Source organism: Tyto alba, unplaced genomic scaffold, assembly GCF_018691265.1.
Source record: "Tyto alba isolate M040663 unplaced genomic scaffold, T.alba_DEE_v4.0 Super-Scaffold_29, whole genome shotgun sequence".
Classification (NCBI taxonomy): Eukaryota; Metazoa; Chordata; class Aves; order Strigiformes; family Tytonidae; genus Tyto; species Tyto alba.
Genome location: NW_024881303.1, coordinates 12,880,125 through 12,895,237, shown reverse-complemented (window position 1 = coordinate 12,895,237; position 15,113 = coordinate 12,880,125). Strand labels below are relative to the sequence as shown.

At 45.6% G+C, this 15,113-nt stretch overlaps 1 protein-coding gene across 2 annotated transcripts in view; it reads left to right on the top strand.

Moving 5' to 3' along the window:
- RCOR1 (REST corepressor 1) overlaps positions 1-15,113 on the top strand; it is an 86,655-nt gene that overhangs the window by 52,044 nt on the left and 19,498 nt on the right. For both annotated transcript variants that reach the window (XM_042799136.1, XM_042799135.1), the window contains exons 4-5: positions 10,187-10,239; positions 14,201-14,362. In XM_042799136.1, the coding sequence (XP_042655070.1) occupies positions 10,187-10,239; positions 14,201-14,362 (215 nt within the window). The remainder of the gene's footprint in view (positions 1-10,186; positions 10,240-14,200; positions 14,363-15,113) is intronic.

Sequence of the window (15,113 nt, the reverse complement as noted above, 5' to 3'; positions counted from 1 at the left end):
TGCATTGGAAGTGTTTATCTTGTCTCTGTTGTTCTGCTTCCTGCTAACTTGCTCACATCCTGCTGATGTGAAAGTGAGGAAAATGGAGTCTTTCAAAGCCAGTTTGAGACCTAATTTTTTAATTCTTAGCACCCAGATGCAGTAGTACAGCGAGTGGAGTTGTGGGAATGCCCTTGCCTTCTTAGAAGTGGCCAGCCCCAAACATCTGAAAATAAGTTTTTAACTGTAGATGTAGAAGGAACAAAAGCATCCCAGTAATGCCTCAGAAAATACAACTGAAGGATTTGTTCCCCTCCAACATCAAGCTGCCTTTACGTAGTCTCTATCGTTCTTCATCTAATTTTGCCGGAAGCAAGTTGTATGCAACTTGTTCATGAGTGCAGAGACTGTCTGGGTTGCTGAGACTATTATGTTGCTCATATAGCTGGGTTTGGAAGCGAGGGGGCTGGCTGCAAAAAATAACTGAAGTGGTAAGTGGTGCTTCTGTGACCTGACCAGTCGCCATTCAGGATTATGGTGTTCCCCTGTTCCAGCTGCTGAGGAGCTGGATGTGGGCAGTTGCAGCTGGAGGCTCTGTCCCCTCCACGAGCAGCTCCTGGCTCTGGGCACTTCTGCCGAGGGCAGCTCCTCTGTGTGACTTCTTCCTTACGCTGCCTGCTGGCTTGCTCCATGCTTCCTTTCTGCCCAAGTGACGTCCTTCAAGGAGGTAGCTATGGGACAAATTGATTGTTTCTTTTGCTTCTGTAACCATTATAAAGGGGGTCAGCATGGCTTCTACTCTTGTCACAGGCTTTATTATTGTTAATAGTAATAATAATGAGCTGTAATTTAACCTGATGGCTCTTCTGCTCCCACATACCCTTGTGTGTGTGCCCTAATGTTGCACAAAGACCCTATGTCATTGGGAAGTGGAGTTACCCATGCTGTTTAGGAAGCCTGGCTCTGATACAGTGCATGTATTAGTTTTCATTCCTACCACAACGAGGAGTGTTAACAGTTCTGGTTTAAACAGGAGCTTTCAAAAATGTTTTGGAGGGTGGAAAATGGACCCTGTGAAAGGTTTCACCCTCTTTAGAGGGAGGACTTTGAGTCTGGATATTCCTTGGTGGCTTCTGAAGCTGGTTGACACCAGATTGCTTGACCAAGCTTTATGGTAGTCTGCACTGACTATTTTTCAGACCAAGAATTTCAGCACATATAGTGTGACATGGATGAAGAGCAGACAATGTTGCTATGTAGAGTACTGAAGCTTTGTATCAGACTGCTAGTAGTCTGAATTGCTGGCCTCCAATACTGACTCTGTCATTGGTGTGTGTCTAACTGTTTTGTTTTTTGTTTTTGAATTGTTGAATCTGGCTTTTGAAAAGGATGCATCAGATCAGGCATTCTCCAGGAGTGCAAAAAATAATAATTTCCATAAGAAAATCTGCGTGAGGGAGGTTTCTTCTAATCCAAGTTACCATCTCTTGCATTGAACCATCTGATCAAATAATTTTTAAAATATTCTACCCCTTGCCACAACTGTATTGATAATGTTGTTACTTGCATTGCTTGGGCATGTTACTGCTTGTAGTTGAAGTGTATAATCCAAGGCTGTAGCCTCTCAGAGTTAACTCAGGCCATGGTTTGACAGCAGAATAAATCTGGCTTTAGGGCTTCTCGGACTGAATTGAGAGCACTGTGCTGAATAATGTAGAGAGCTGTTCTGCTATAAACTCACTTTGTTGTTCGGGCGCGTGCTCTGTGAATTTATCCTGTCTGTAACTTCCTCTCTCTTTCTTGGAAGGTTATACGTGGGAACGAGTATTCCCGCTGTGCCAGAAGCTAATGTCTGCTGGTTTTATGTTCTTACATGGGCTCCAAACCCAGTATCAAGTGCTCTGGCTGGTTACATTTAATACAGTCCAATGCCTGTGTCTGATTTAGGATCAGGTTTGCACTGCTGAATGATAGCAATGCTCACATCCTGTATGGTCACAGTTCAGGTCCCTGGGTGAGCTGATGTGGCTCTGCCTGTTCTGTGTTAGCTCCCAGGGGTAGTGTTTCTTCTTTACTGCTACCTTGTCAGATCTCTGTTGCCTTCTTCTCTTCTGTGGGACATATGGAGACATCTGTGCTTATGGTACCCAGGGCTCTGTGGTTACTGAAACCTGTGCCATTCCTCCAGTAAAGTGGTGTTCAGTGCTATGGCAGAGCAAATTGCTGGCTGAAGGTTAAATGTGATGGACGTGTAAGAAGCAGTCTTTCCTCCCAGAGGGTCATCCATGGATATCCCTACAAGGGGCATCCACACGGCGTTTCTGAAGAACAACACCAGCATCAGAGAGCAAGAGAGCATCAGCCAGCTGGCTTTTCTTATGGTAATCCTCATTAATACACTGCCTCACACATATGCACAGGGTGTTGAGCCTTTTCTTGATGTGATAGTGTCAGCTGAGGGTGCAACTTTAGGAATAAGCATATGTTGGTAAAAGCCTTAAAAGTAACACATGTCTACTAGCAAAAGGCCTTTTCTGGTAAACAGTTTTAAATAGTTTTGGCAAGCTTCAAAAACTATGCTAGATTTTTCAATACACCTGTGCCTGCAGTACAGCCTTCCTGCTGGTATAGCAAAATCTAAAGGCAGATGGATGAGTCAGGTCTTTAACCATCACCGGAGTTTCAACTTTGGACTTGCCCTTAGATGCAGGCCATGCAAGGAGCAGTATTAAAAAAAAAAAAAAAAAAAATAGGGCGGACATGGTGTTTCTTTTCTAATTTATTAGTGTGCACTGTCTGGGTGGTGACTGGTTGCCTTTGAGGAAAAAGCTTTTGGTAGGTGTCAGGGCTTTTAAAAGGACAAATGTCCCAGCAGTGGGGCATTCCACTTTATTCATTGTTTCATGCCCTCTGAGGCTGCAGTTTCTAGGCTCCAGGTGTGGTTGTGTGAGCAACTCTTTCCTCACCAGTGCTAGTTTACATAGCCATGCCTGTTCTTGCCTGCCTGCTCATCCCTGCCGCTGTGCTGTGCTGGGGCAGGGAATGAGTTGCACTTTTTGCTAAGCCAGTCTCATCCCTCTCTGGAACTAGGAGGGCTTGTTTCTTCTGAGGTTTGTGTAACTTCCCAGCAAAGTGATTTTCTGTATGTTACACAACCATATAAGAAGTGTAAAACTTTTGAGTAACAAGCTGCTTTGGTGGTGGTCAGCTGCTCGGTGCCTTGAGTGGATCCAGAGCCCAGTGCAAGTAAAAGGGGGGCAGCCTGCATAGCTAGGGCTGGCAACAGGAGGGCCTGGGACTGCCCCTCCTGGTAGGTGAGAACATCTCCATACTTTCAACCACCATCCCTCAGTGCTTGTATGGCTTCACTGTTGCTTGGGTAAGGGAGCTAATGCACCAGGAGAGGGTTGGTGGTTTTTCGAGTGGAACAGTTTCCCAGTCCTCTTCCCTGAGGGTCCAGGCAAATATTTGTGCTCCCAGGTGGGAAGAGGTAGCTGGAGGCGAGGGGTGCTTATCCTGGCCCTGCTACCAAAGGAGACTTCTAATGCAATGGCACCCTACGGTCCGTGGTGTGTGGACAAGAGATGATCTACAAGTAAAATCTGAGCTACAGGGAGGTCAGTCAGTGGGAGGTTGAGATACACTGTGGAGTCTGTGACTCAAGGTACTCTGCCCTACTGCAGAGCATTTTCTCATGCTCCTATTCCAGTATGCTTCTCCAGGTAAGATTGGTATTTCCTTTGCCTTGCAGTTGCATCCAGACTTATCCCTCACCTGCTGCAGATGCAATGAAGTTGAGGCCTAAATCCTCTTGTGCCTTCAGGTGTATGAAGTGATTTTTAAGTAACCTCTGTGTAACTAGCGCGCTCTGTTCCTGGAAGCACTGTTAGAGGAGGCTGTATGCCTGCCTGGATGGGTGCAGCCCAGGGCACAAATCATGGCTGTGCTCTGGCACTTTGCTCCTCTCCTGCCTGTGACACACATTGCATCTTGCCAAGAAGAGGAAATAGCTTTTCCAAGGCAGAAGACCCTATTAAAGAGGACAGGTTTATTTTCTTTTAAGTGATTCTGCCTGGAAAAAGTGGTTAAGCCACCTTGCTTTGATCTCTGTCTGTTCCCCCCTGCCTCCTGTTGCAGGTGGCTTTAGAGAGATACTTGTCCAAATTCTGTGCTTTTTGCAGCTTCCTCTCCTGAGCTGGGACCACGAGGTGGCAGGATTGTTCCACCGACGCTGTGAGGGTGGCGGGACGGCAATGCAGCTGCTCATTTTTATAGCTAAGGCAAAAACTGTTCGTAGTTGTTTGTGTACCATCGTAATTGTGTTTTGAAATTCGGAAGAATTTCACATGTGTGTGTCTAATCCATGCTCCTTATTTTCTTTATATAACATTGATTTGTTCTCGGTCTTGACTTCCCCTCCTCCCCCCAGTTATCAAAAGAGATGGAGGGGAGGGGGAAATATACAGCAACATCCAGAATTCCTCACAGGTTACAGCATTGATCAAACCCTGTGAAGCACATTACCAAGGCTGTGAAGACTGCTGCTTTTGTCCTCATTTCACCCCTTTCTGTCAGGGTATTGCATCACGTAATATGCAAAGTGTTCAGAGCTCCTGCAGTACCCCGGTAATAGGGGTGAACTGAGGTTGCAGCAACAGCTCTACCTCTGCATTCCTGTTGCTTTCTATAGGCTTTAGCACACTCACTTCTGCTGCAAACTGTCCTTGGGGTCACAGAGTCCACTAAACATGGTGCGATGCTTATGGGGGTCATTGAGAAGCAGTTTGGGTAGGGGGGGAGAAATTTTCCCAAAAGACCCACTTGGAGAGATCGTTTAATCTGATCAAATGGTGATGAGAGGAGTCATTGCTTTCAGGCATTTGTATTTTCAGAGTTCTCCTACCCCCCTGAAATTAATGCTTCAGTTTTACACCTCTCAATTCACTGTTCTAGGATGCAGGACTGAAAATCAGCAATGCAGTTGTTTTCTCTAGTCTCTCCTTCCCTCTGTCAGCCAAGAGAGTCCCCTTTTGCCACTGTTGAGGAATTCTTGCAGGAAGATAGTTAGCAGAAGAAAAGGGTGTATGAGAGAGACGGCTGGAAACCAGCCCGTAAAATTGACAGCACCATTTTGGTCAAACTCTCCTCTCTAGATGGTTGGGGAGAAGCATCTTTCTCTGATTCCTTTTCCACTCCCTTCAATTTCCATGATGTCTTTGGCTGCTAATGCTACATGTGGGGTCCTTTGATCATTTATTTGTAGACCTCGCTTCTTGTATTAGGGAGAGGTGGTTTTTAGCATCTGAACACTCTGTGTTCTTCTTTGCTGGTGACAGTGTGTATGTGGGGCTCTGTTTGCTTTGTGTCCTCACCTTTTTGTGCTACTTCTGCCTTCCTGAGCATGAGTTCCTGTAGGGGAGCACTCTTTGGGCCAGTGCTTACTGCATTTTGGGTGTGGAGAAAACAGGGGGGTCCTGCTTGCCCCCACACAGCTCAAACGCATGCAGGAGAAGAAATATAGCCAAATAGGTAAAGAAATACCAGTTTATTATTCTCTTTTCTGTCCCTTCCCCCCATCTGGTTTCTAGTAGCAACAAGAGCCTTCACAGGAGCAATGCATCTCTTGTGTCACACGGCTGTATTCAAGTATCATTGTCTTTTTGGCCTGGTCTGTGCTGAAATATCTTCCCAGCACAGAGAAATTAGTTGGATGGGATGGGAGGATGCTGTTGTCTGCCCTGTTCAGGGAAAGGTTATGCTGGTAGAAAGAGTATGTGGTGGTGTAGTTTATGCCGAGGGAAATGGGGTGGGATTGCTTTACTGCTCTTGCTTATTCTCTTCTGGAAAGCAGCTAAGAGCCTTGCTGGCAAACTGTCTCTTCTGGTGTAAGCAGGGCTCTGCCCCAGGCTCCTCTGGCTCTAAACTCTGATGTCTAAACAGATTGCGGGGTTACACACTGAGCGTGACTGAATGCCACTGAAATGCAGTGGAGCAGAATTTCACGTGCCTGCTGCCCTGATCTTGCTAGAGGTGTGTGGGGAAGGCAGAGATTGAAGAGGACACTTATTTATCTGGTGTGGCATGTGAAGCATTAAGCTTGTAGCAATTCCAGACTCTACTGCTATGAGAGACTAAAGGGATCCTTTGACTCAGCTGGTGCCATGCTCCTTCTTACTCAATTCATGTGGAGGGGGATGGTAAAGAAAGAGCAATCAGAACGATTGCTCAAGGGACTGTCATACCTCTCAGATGGTGTAAGCATCAAAACGAGTGAGCCCGCAATTAGCCAAGAAATGATGAGCAAAATGTGCTAGATTGTCAGTAAGCAGGCAGAGAACAAGCCAAGAATAGAGTACATAGGTGTACTCCTTGTTCTTCCTTCACAAACACTTTTTTAGTGTATAGAGAAGGAGCATTGTTTTTCTTCTTATTTTTCATTTCCTCCACTGTAACAACGAGGTGTTACAGACCCCACTGTGACAAGAAAAGCATCCTTCCTCCTTTCATGGTGTCTGATCACTCATAGTCTACTGTTTGGCTCTGTGGTGTATTGACTTGAATCAAGAGAAATCCTGTTGATATTGATATGTGGGGACCTTGATAATGTTCTTGCTCAGTTAGGAGAGAAAATGCTATAATGATATTTTTTTTTGGGGGGGAGGGTGGGGAGCAAGGGGGAGGAAGTAAGTTTTCATTGCTTATAGCATCTGGCAGAAGAAAGGTAATTTGCTGGAAAGGGGAACGACCTCATCTCTTCTCTGTATATATTAAAGGATAAGATGCTGAAGTTAAATCAGGAACTATAGATCTTTCCACAGTGAAAGCAAGCTAGTTAATGCAGCAGTACTTAGCATTCCAGAGCTTAATTCAGCCTTGGACTTCAGAGGATTCAACTCCTTTCCCTCCCACTTCCTTCACCTCCCCCTTAGACAAAATATATAACACTGCATGTGCAATCCCTGTCATAAGGAAGCCGTGAGCATTTAGCTGAAGTACAGGGAAATACTGCACGTAGGGTTTCCTGGCAGCCTTTGGTTTTGGTGGGGCTATAAAGTCTGGAAGCATCTGAATTCGCTCTTCTGCCCACATCCTACTGATGTTCCCTGCCCTGTTTGGTGTGTGGAGGGAAGGAGTGTGTGTAGGGAGGAGGCAGTTCCCTTCTGTCATCATTTCCCCTATGTGGTGGTCCTGGATCATGTTCTCCCTTTGCAGTGTGGTTCTGCATATTGATTTTTGTTCTATGGCAAAGCTGATCTTTGAGGTTCCTACATTTTGAGTAACACTCAGGATGTTCTATTACACAATGCAGCAATTGCAGCCTAAGAAGTTTCTGTCACTGTCTCTGTTACCTCACTGTCTGTGCAAATATTTTATTATGTTTGCCTTGTGCAAAAAAAAAAGATTGTTTGCAAGAAGGGATGGTTTTCATCCTAGTTCAGCATGGTCATAGAGTCGTAGAGTGGTTTGGGCTGGAAGGGACCTTAAAGGTCATCAAGATTCAACCCCTGTGCCATGGGCAGGGACACCTTCCCCCAGCCCAGGGGGCTCCCAGCCCCGTCCAACCTGGCCTTGAACCCTTCCAGGGAGGGGGCAGCCACAGCTGCTCTGGGCACCCTGGGCCAGTGCCTCAGCACCAGCACAGGGAAGAATTTCTGCCTTAGATCTAATCTAAATCTACCCTCTTTCAGTTTAAAACCGCTATCCCTCATCCTATCACTACACACCCTGATAAAGAATCCCTCTCCATTTTTCCTGTCCCCCATTTAAGCACTGGAAGGGGGCTATAAGGTCTCCCCGGAGCCTTCTCTTCTCCAGGCTGAACACCCCCAGCTCTCTCAGCCTGTTCTCAGAAGGGAGGTGCTCCAGCTCTCTGATCTTCTTCATGGCCTCCCCAGACTTGCTCTGACAGGTTCATGTCCTCTTTATGCTGGAGGCCCCAGAGCTGGACACAGTACTGCAGGGGAGGTGAGGGGGGGCCTCACAAGAGCAGAGCAGAGGGAGACAGTCACCTCTCTTCACCTGCTGGCTACACGTGATGCAGCCCAGGACACTCTTGGATTTCTGGGCTGCAAGTGCACATTGGTGGCTCATATTCAGTTTTCCATCCACCAACACCCCCAGGTCCTTCTCCTCAGGGCTGCTCTCAATCCACCCCTCGCCCAGCCTGGATTTGTGCTGGGGATTGCCGTGACCCACGGGCAGGACCTTGCACGTGGCCTTGTTGCACTCCATGAAGTTTGCATGGGCCCACCTCTCCAGCCTGTCCAGGTCCCCCTGGGTGGCATCCCTGCCCCCCAGCGTGTCACCACACCGCACAGCTTGGTGTCATCAGCAAACTTGCTGGGGGTGCATCGACCCCACTGTCCGTGTTGCTGACAGATGTTAAACAGCGCCGGGCCCAGTGCTGACCCCCGAGGAACACCACTTGTCACTGCTGTCCTTAGAAACAATTTGTTTACTTGGATAGGCGGATGTGTTTCTGCTGCAGTGGTGCAAATGAATGATTGTGGCTACACCTTTCTTCAGAGGACTAATAAAACTTTTACTGACTGTATTCAGAACATAGTCCAACAAACAGGTTTGTCAGCCCCTTGGGAACCCCTGTTGTATGCAGGTGGGAGCTTGGAAGAGCAAGAATCTCATGGAACTGTGCCTGTATTTACTGCATGCTCTTCTACAACAGTATGTGGCTGTGTTAATATTCTCATGGACTTTCCATGGCACTTAACAAAGCCCTTTTTTGCAACACCTTTTTGTGAAAATTATCTAATGTTTCTCCTTTCCAAATGAAGGGCCAGCGTTGATATCACATGTCATACTGTCTAGTAAGATGGGATGTCTGCCTTAAGTATCTAGATTTAATTTCTTTGTATTGGTGACAGGCTGAAAATAAGAGGCTAGTGCTCTCATGCTGTGCATTTTCTGACCTATCTTCCGTTTTCCCAGTACCTTTTAAGTTCATTGCTTAGTTTGCTCAGCTGAAGGAAGAATTGAGGAGTGTCCTGGTAAGAAATGCCATGCTAATAGTCACTAGGGACTCTGTGCAAGAGCTCTCACAGAAAACATGGGAGAAGCATGTTTTCTCTGAAAGCTGAAGTTAATTGTGAGGCCCAAACAGTAGGAAATGGGGCTTCCTTAGCTGCAGTGTGCAAAGAAACATTTCCTTCTGGAGGTGCTGCACATGTTCTCCAGGAGTCAGGTGCTCATCACACATGATTGCATCCCTCCCTGGGTATCTGCAGAGGAGGAAGGGGGAATGATTTTTGAGTTTATTGATAAGTGACATGTCTTGAAGTCTAAAATTTGTCGAAGAATGAGAATTCTGACTGTGTGTACTGGTTCAAAGTCTTTCAGGGTACTTGCAAGTTGACAACCAATGTTTCCAGCATTATCTTCTCCATTAGGTGTAGTGGGAGTTTCACCTTTTAGCTTGTATTTTTTTTTCAAGGGGGATGTTATCATTACAGTGCATTTAATAATGACCTAGCACAAGGGCACAGACTTCAGAATGCCACCACTGGTACTGACTTTGATCCAGCCCTCTCACATGGATGCTGTTGCTGTTGTGTATAGTGTAAGCTTAGTCACTCATACTGAGAGAGTCATTTGGGTTTTAGTCCCATTTATACAAAATAACTTCTCAGGGCATCTTCACATCATAGAGGTTAAAAGCTTGTGGGGTCCTAATGATACGTAGAGGTGGGGTTTGGTCCAAGCTGAAAACTGCTGAGGCATAAGGGCTGAGAAATTTGCCAAGATATCTGCAGTAGTTGTGCAACACTAGGAATCTGGCAGTATTGGAAGGTATGGATTGTGTCTGGGGATTTTTGTTCTTAAGAAAACTGCTTTGGGAGACTTGGGGGGAGGAGGGGGAAGGCTGAGACAGTCATGTCTATAGCTTTGGTGAACAGGTTCTGAAATACTATATGTCATGTTTCAGTACTGAAACTGGATTGGATATCGTGCATCATTTAGGCTTGTTAAGGAAAATATCTAGTAGTTTGTCTGGTGACTTGTTTTTATTTTGTTTCCATCCTTTCCTGAATTGTTGGAAACAGTAGCTATTCATGAGAGTTTTCTGTGGTGGGTGCAATGATCATGACTTCAGTCAGAGCTCCAGAACTGGGTTTTAGACTGGAAAAGGGAAGGGAAGAGGAAATGAGGTCATTATATGAAATGCTCTTTATGCCTTCTCTTTGTTTTTCAGTGGATGAATATATTGCCATTGCTAAAGAGAAGCATGGATACAATATGGAGCAGGTAACAACCCTTTGAATACTTTATTTTAAAATCTTTTTCAGCAGGTATTAAAACATGACTTAAAGTGACTACCTAGAACTGCTTCTTCCCTTCTGTACTGTCTGTGTTTTCTCCTACTTCTCCTAAAACTGACTATTTCTAATAGTAACCTGTGCTCTGGGGGTATGGAGTTCATCCCTAGTTTTATATACAAAGAAGAAAAACAAAAACATTGTAATTTCTAGTGGAGTTTGGCCATGAGTATTATGCTTCCTATGGTGACTGCCTCTTGAACACTTTCAGAACCCCTAAACAATGTTAAAGAGATTGGCTTGTCTTTGGACAGCTGTCTGATTGCATTGCACTTTCCAGCTGACTGCTCCACCTCTGCTTCATGGATACGTTGGCAGTTATTAAGGAGCTATTGAACCATTATACGCTTTTCGGATGCAAACCAATATCCACAGTTATTTACCTTAAAACTGTGCTGCAAATCATTTTGCATTTCATAGATGAGCACCTTCATGTCTTTGCAGTAGCAATGGATGACTTCACTGGCTGAACCTGAGGTTAGCCAATGCCTTTAGCCTAGGGCTGGAAGTCCTGATCCGAGGAGCAGACCTCTCCTTTCCTCCGGGTGGTCTAGGCTTGTGTATTAATCTTCCCTGTGTTAACCAACATCAATTTCAACACTCATCTGGAGAGATGAGTAGACTTGTGCTTGGGAAGCTTTTCTGAATTTTGTGGAGTTTCCGTATGCACTAATACTTGTCTGGAAAGGGAAGGTGGGGAATCTCATGACTTATTGTATTGGCAAAGTATGTGCTGTCTCTACAAAGGGATTCTATGAAAACTTGCAAGTTTATGAAGTTGTTCAGGCACAGGCCATGAGCATAGAAACCAATGATTTGGATGGGCAGGGGTTTCTATTTAAATGACTCTGCTGTCATCTTTGAGTCAGACTTTCAGTGGTTGACACTCGTGTTCAGAAAGACTTCTTGTGGAACAAAAGCACTGAAGTTGAGGTAACCTGCAAAATTTCCAGCAAAATCAGGAATGATCAGACTTGATATTTATAGCTTCTAAGAGCAGAAAACAGCAATAAAAGGAAGATGAAGGTACCAAAAGGCTGCAAACCTAAATGAAAGTAAGGATGGTAGCTCACTTAAGTTGAGATGGATATATCCTAGTATTGGATATTATGGGTAATATTTGCCAAAATAGGTGGTCTCAGGCTAATAAAAATGGGTTTCACTATTTTAGTGGAGAAGTATTGTTTAGAGAGTATAGACTGATCAGGAAGACTGATCAAAGTGAAACTTGTGATTTTTTTTAAAAAAGGCTGAATTTAAATTTGGCTAACAGATTTACATTCATTTTACTGCTGAAAATACAGGCCTCCCACTAATTTCTCGAAGTCTTTCTCCCCATTTTTCTCCCCTCCTCTGTGTACAGAAGTAGAAGTTGTGGGACTCGCCACACCAGGATGTAAAGTGGCTGAGCAACCTGTAAAAATGTTTCTCCTTTAAAATTTTCTCGCTCCTTCCTCAGCACTGTCTCACAATGCTCTGGAGTTAAACATGTTTCCCAGGTCCTTTGGGATTTCCTCGACAGCTAAGCTAGGCACTTCCAGGAAATAACTGGAGAGGATCTATCTTGTATCGCTCTGGAGGGCACGTACTCATTTTGTATTATAGGGACAAGTGTCAAGACTTTCAAATCAGGATGATGCGTTGTCAGCAAGGGACACTCTCTCTTCAGCAGGTAGCATCAGAGTTGCTGCTGGCTGTGTAACTGTGGACAAGCTGATAGGAACTCCCTGAAAGCTAGTCAGAGCTCACTTAGCATTTGGACATTGTCTCTGGGCTTCACTGGCTGAGGCAGCCCTTTCCCATGCATGCATCCCCACGACAGCCAGTCTCTTTGGAGCCCTGCGCAGGTGGCTTGGCTGACAGTCATCGCACAGAGATTCCCGTTCTTCCATCTGTGACTGCTGCCCCAAACCTACCCTTGCAGATTAAGATGTGCCAGTTATTTGAAGAGAGTGGGGAGCTGTCTGGCAGGGCGGCTGGGGTGAGGGCTGGCGCTCCTCTGCCCAGCAGCTTTCCCACCCAGCTGGCCGCATCCGCACCGCGTGCGGCTCCCGTACCTCTGTGGCTGAATGCCCCACTGTTGGCTCTGTTGCTGTGGGGTGATGGCCGGAGGCTTGAGGCTGTGGGAGTCCCTGTGGCCTTGCCAGCTTGAGGGCAGGCTCCGGCAGGCAAGTGAGCTCTGAAAGGGCAAGCCCACTTCAGCTGGTTTTGGTAGATGGTTTTGTGGAGCTGTAGCAGCCACAGGCTTCTGGGAGAACTACAGCAAGTCTGGCTGTGAGCTGTGCTCTCCTGCCTGCCTGTGTCAGATGCCCTGGGACAAAGCTCTTGTAGGGCAGCATGAGGTGGAGAAGGAATACTGCTGTCCTGTTAAACTAGTCTATAAAGAAAACCTTTGTTCACCTTGTGATGCGTGTAAGCAGCTGTCCCTTCAGCCCTCGCTAGCACCCTAGTGGTATTTAACACTGCCCTCCCCTCCCAAAATGTCTCCCTCCTTGTTTTTCCTGGGCTTTCTGTCAGGGATATTTTGTACAGCTCATATCTGAAGCTGAAAGGGGTGGCACGGGAGAAAACGCTTGGTCCTTCGTGACTGCAAAATAGTTTCTTTGGCCCTATGCTTGCCAGAGTTGATAGAGATAAGTGGCTGTGTGGCTCCTGTGACATCCTGAGCGACTGTGCTGCAACCAAGATGACTTCTTGTTCTGCATGGTGGCAAAAGGGAGGAGATGGTGCCTGGGCAGCACTGAGAGACCAGTGGGGTCAGGACAAGATCTTGGATAACACTAATATTTATTTGCATACTGTCTGCAGAATCTCAGGCAATCAAGATCCCATAAAGGAACTGCTTTTTGCATAGCACAGCGTAATGGGGAAACCCCGAATTTGGAGGGATTTTGTAGCTCTGAGTGGCCAGGGTGAAACTAGTAGATGAGGGTAACTGTGGCTGTGAAACCTGAGCTGAGTTTGCATATGACAAGCAGCTTACTCTGATGTTTTACTCAGCATGTTAGGGATTGTTTTCACTTTACAGCCATTGTGAAAGGCTGGTTTCTAGCTCTGCAGAGTCAGGCCTTCCCAAAATGACTTGTGGTGGTGCTGGCATGCCAGATGTAGTGATGTGTCATAACACACAGGGGCTGTGCACCCCTGGGAGAGGGGTGGCTGTGAGCGAGCATCTTGGAGGTGGTAGGAGGAGGATGTTTTGCAGGTGAAGTGCAGCACACGCACTTTGTCTTTGGAACTGAGAACCAGAGACTGCAACAGTGAAACGAGACATCTCTCAAGGAAACAAATGAGCAGCCCCCAAAATGAGTGAGATTTGTTTCTCCTTTGGGCCAAGGACATCTTAGCAACAATCAAGGTTGTACATGTACTCTGCCTTTCCTTTTTCCAGTTCTTCCATCATCATCTCCCCTGTTTCCCTTTCCCCCTTAGAAAGAGCCCCATAAACAACCTTAAAAAACCTCAGTGAATTAAATTGGCCTCCTAACTGCACAGGAAATGAAGGGAGTTTAGCATTGGCAAGAAACTTCCTTTGCTCCAGCCTGGTTTTTAGGTAGTTTTTCCAAGTCTTTGCTTAGCTTTCCTGTGCATGCCATGGTCAGTAAAGTTGGAGTAATTTCTTCAATTTTCTTCTCCCCTTTCTGTTGCTACTCTCTTATTACATTATTACCTGTGTAGTTTGGATAAACTTCAAGTTGGTCTTCACAACCTAGCAGGGTGGGGGGTCAGAATCCAGGTTTCTTGCACACAGAAAAGCCTCTGATGTAGCTGAGAATTAAAATTGTGTCTAACATGTTGCCTGAGAAAAATGCTGTTGCTCTCCCTTTGCATAGATATAACAATGTTTCTTGTGATTACGATTGTCCCCTTGGTGTCCTTGTTATTTCTAGGCCCTTGGAATGCTATTTTGGCACAAGCACAACATCGAGAAGTCTTTGGCAGATCTGCCAAACTTCACTCCATTCCCAGATGAGTGGACAGTGGAAGACAAGGTCTTGTTTGAGCAGGCCTTCAGTTTCCATGGGAAAACCTTTCATAGAATCCAGCAGATGGTAAGTGGTGTCACAGGAATGGAAAAGCAGAACGGGCGGTTGGACAATCATCTTCAGTGCTGATTGTGCTGAACTCCTGTATAATGCTCTTGGGAGAGAACAGACCAAAGGGGATGTTAGAGGAAAAATATTACCATGAATAGAAGGAAACAACATTGTTTTCAGAACCTCTGTCAAGTATTTTCCTGAAGTGCTTTACTAGTTCAGGGTAAACTTTGACTGTGCCGTTTTTTTGGTTGGAAATTACAGTTTTCAGTCCCCTGTGTGCTATAGTAGTTTTTGTCTCAGCTGGATTTCAGGCATGGTCTGCCCACCCACACACAGAGTAAAGATCATCTCCGTGCAAAGTTGATTTCCTTTCTTACATTCTGCTTTTTAGGAATTAATTTTATTTGACTATGAAGTCTGTGCTTAATGTGATTTGGGACTGTTGGTGGATGCTGTGGTGGAGGTTTATACATCATTGTAAGCATTCAGTCCTCTGCTTTTGGTTGGTAGTGATATTTTTTTGAACTGACATTTGAAAACTTCAAGGGTAGGTTTCTTCCTGAAGGGGAACTGCTGAGGTGTGTGCAATTTTATTTTGAAAGAGGGAGAGGATGGGATGTAAAAATTTTTAAATTAATTATCTTGAGAGTTTCTTCAAGTGGTTCATCACCTGGGTGGAAAACAGACTTTGTTCTTTGCTCTCCTTCAGTAAAGAGCCTCTCAAGTGTTCCAGCAGGACCTGGTTATGTTGGTTGTGACCCTT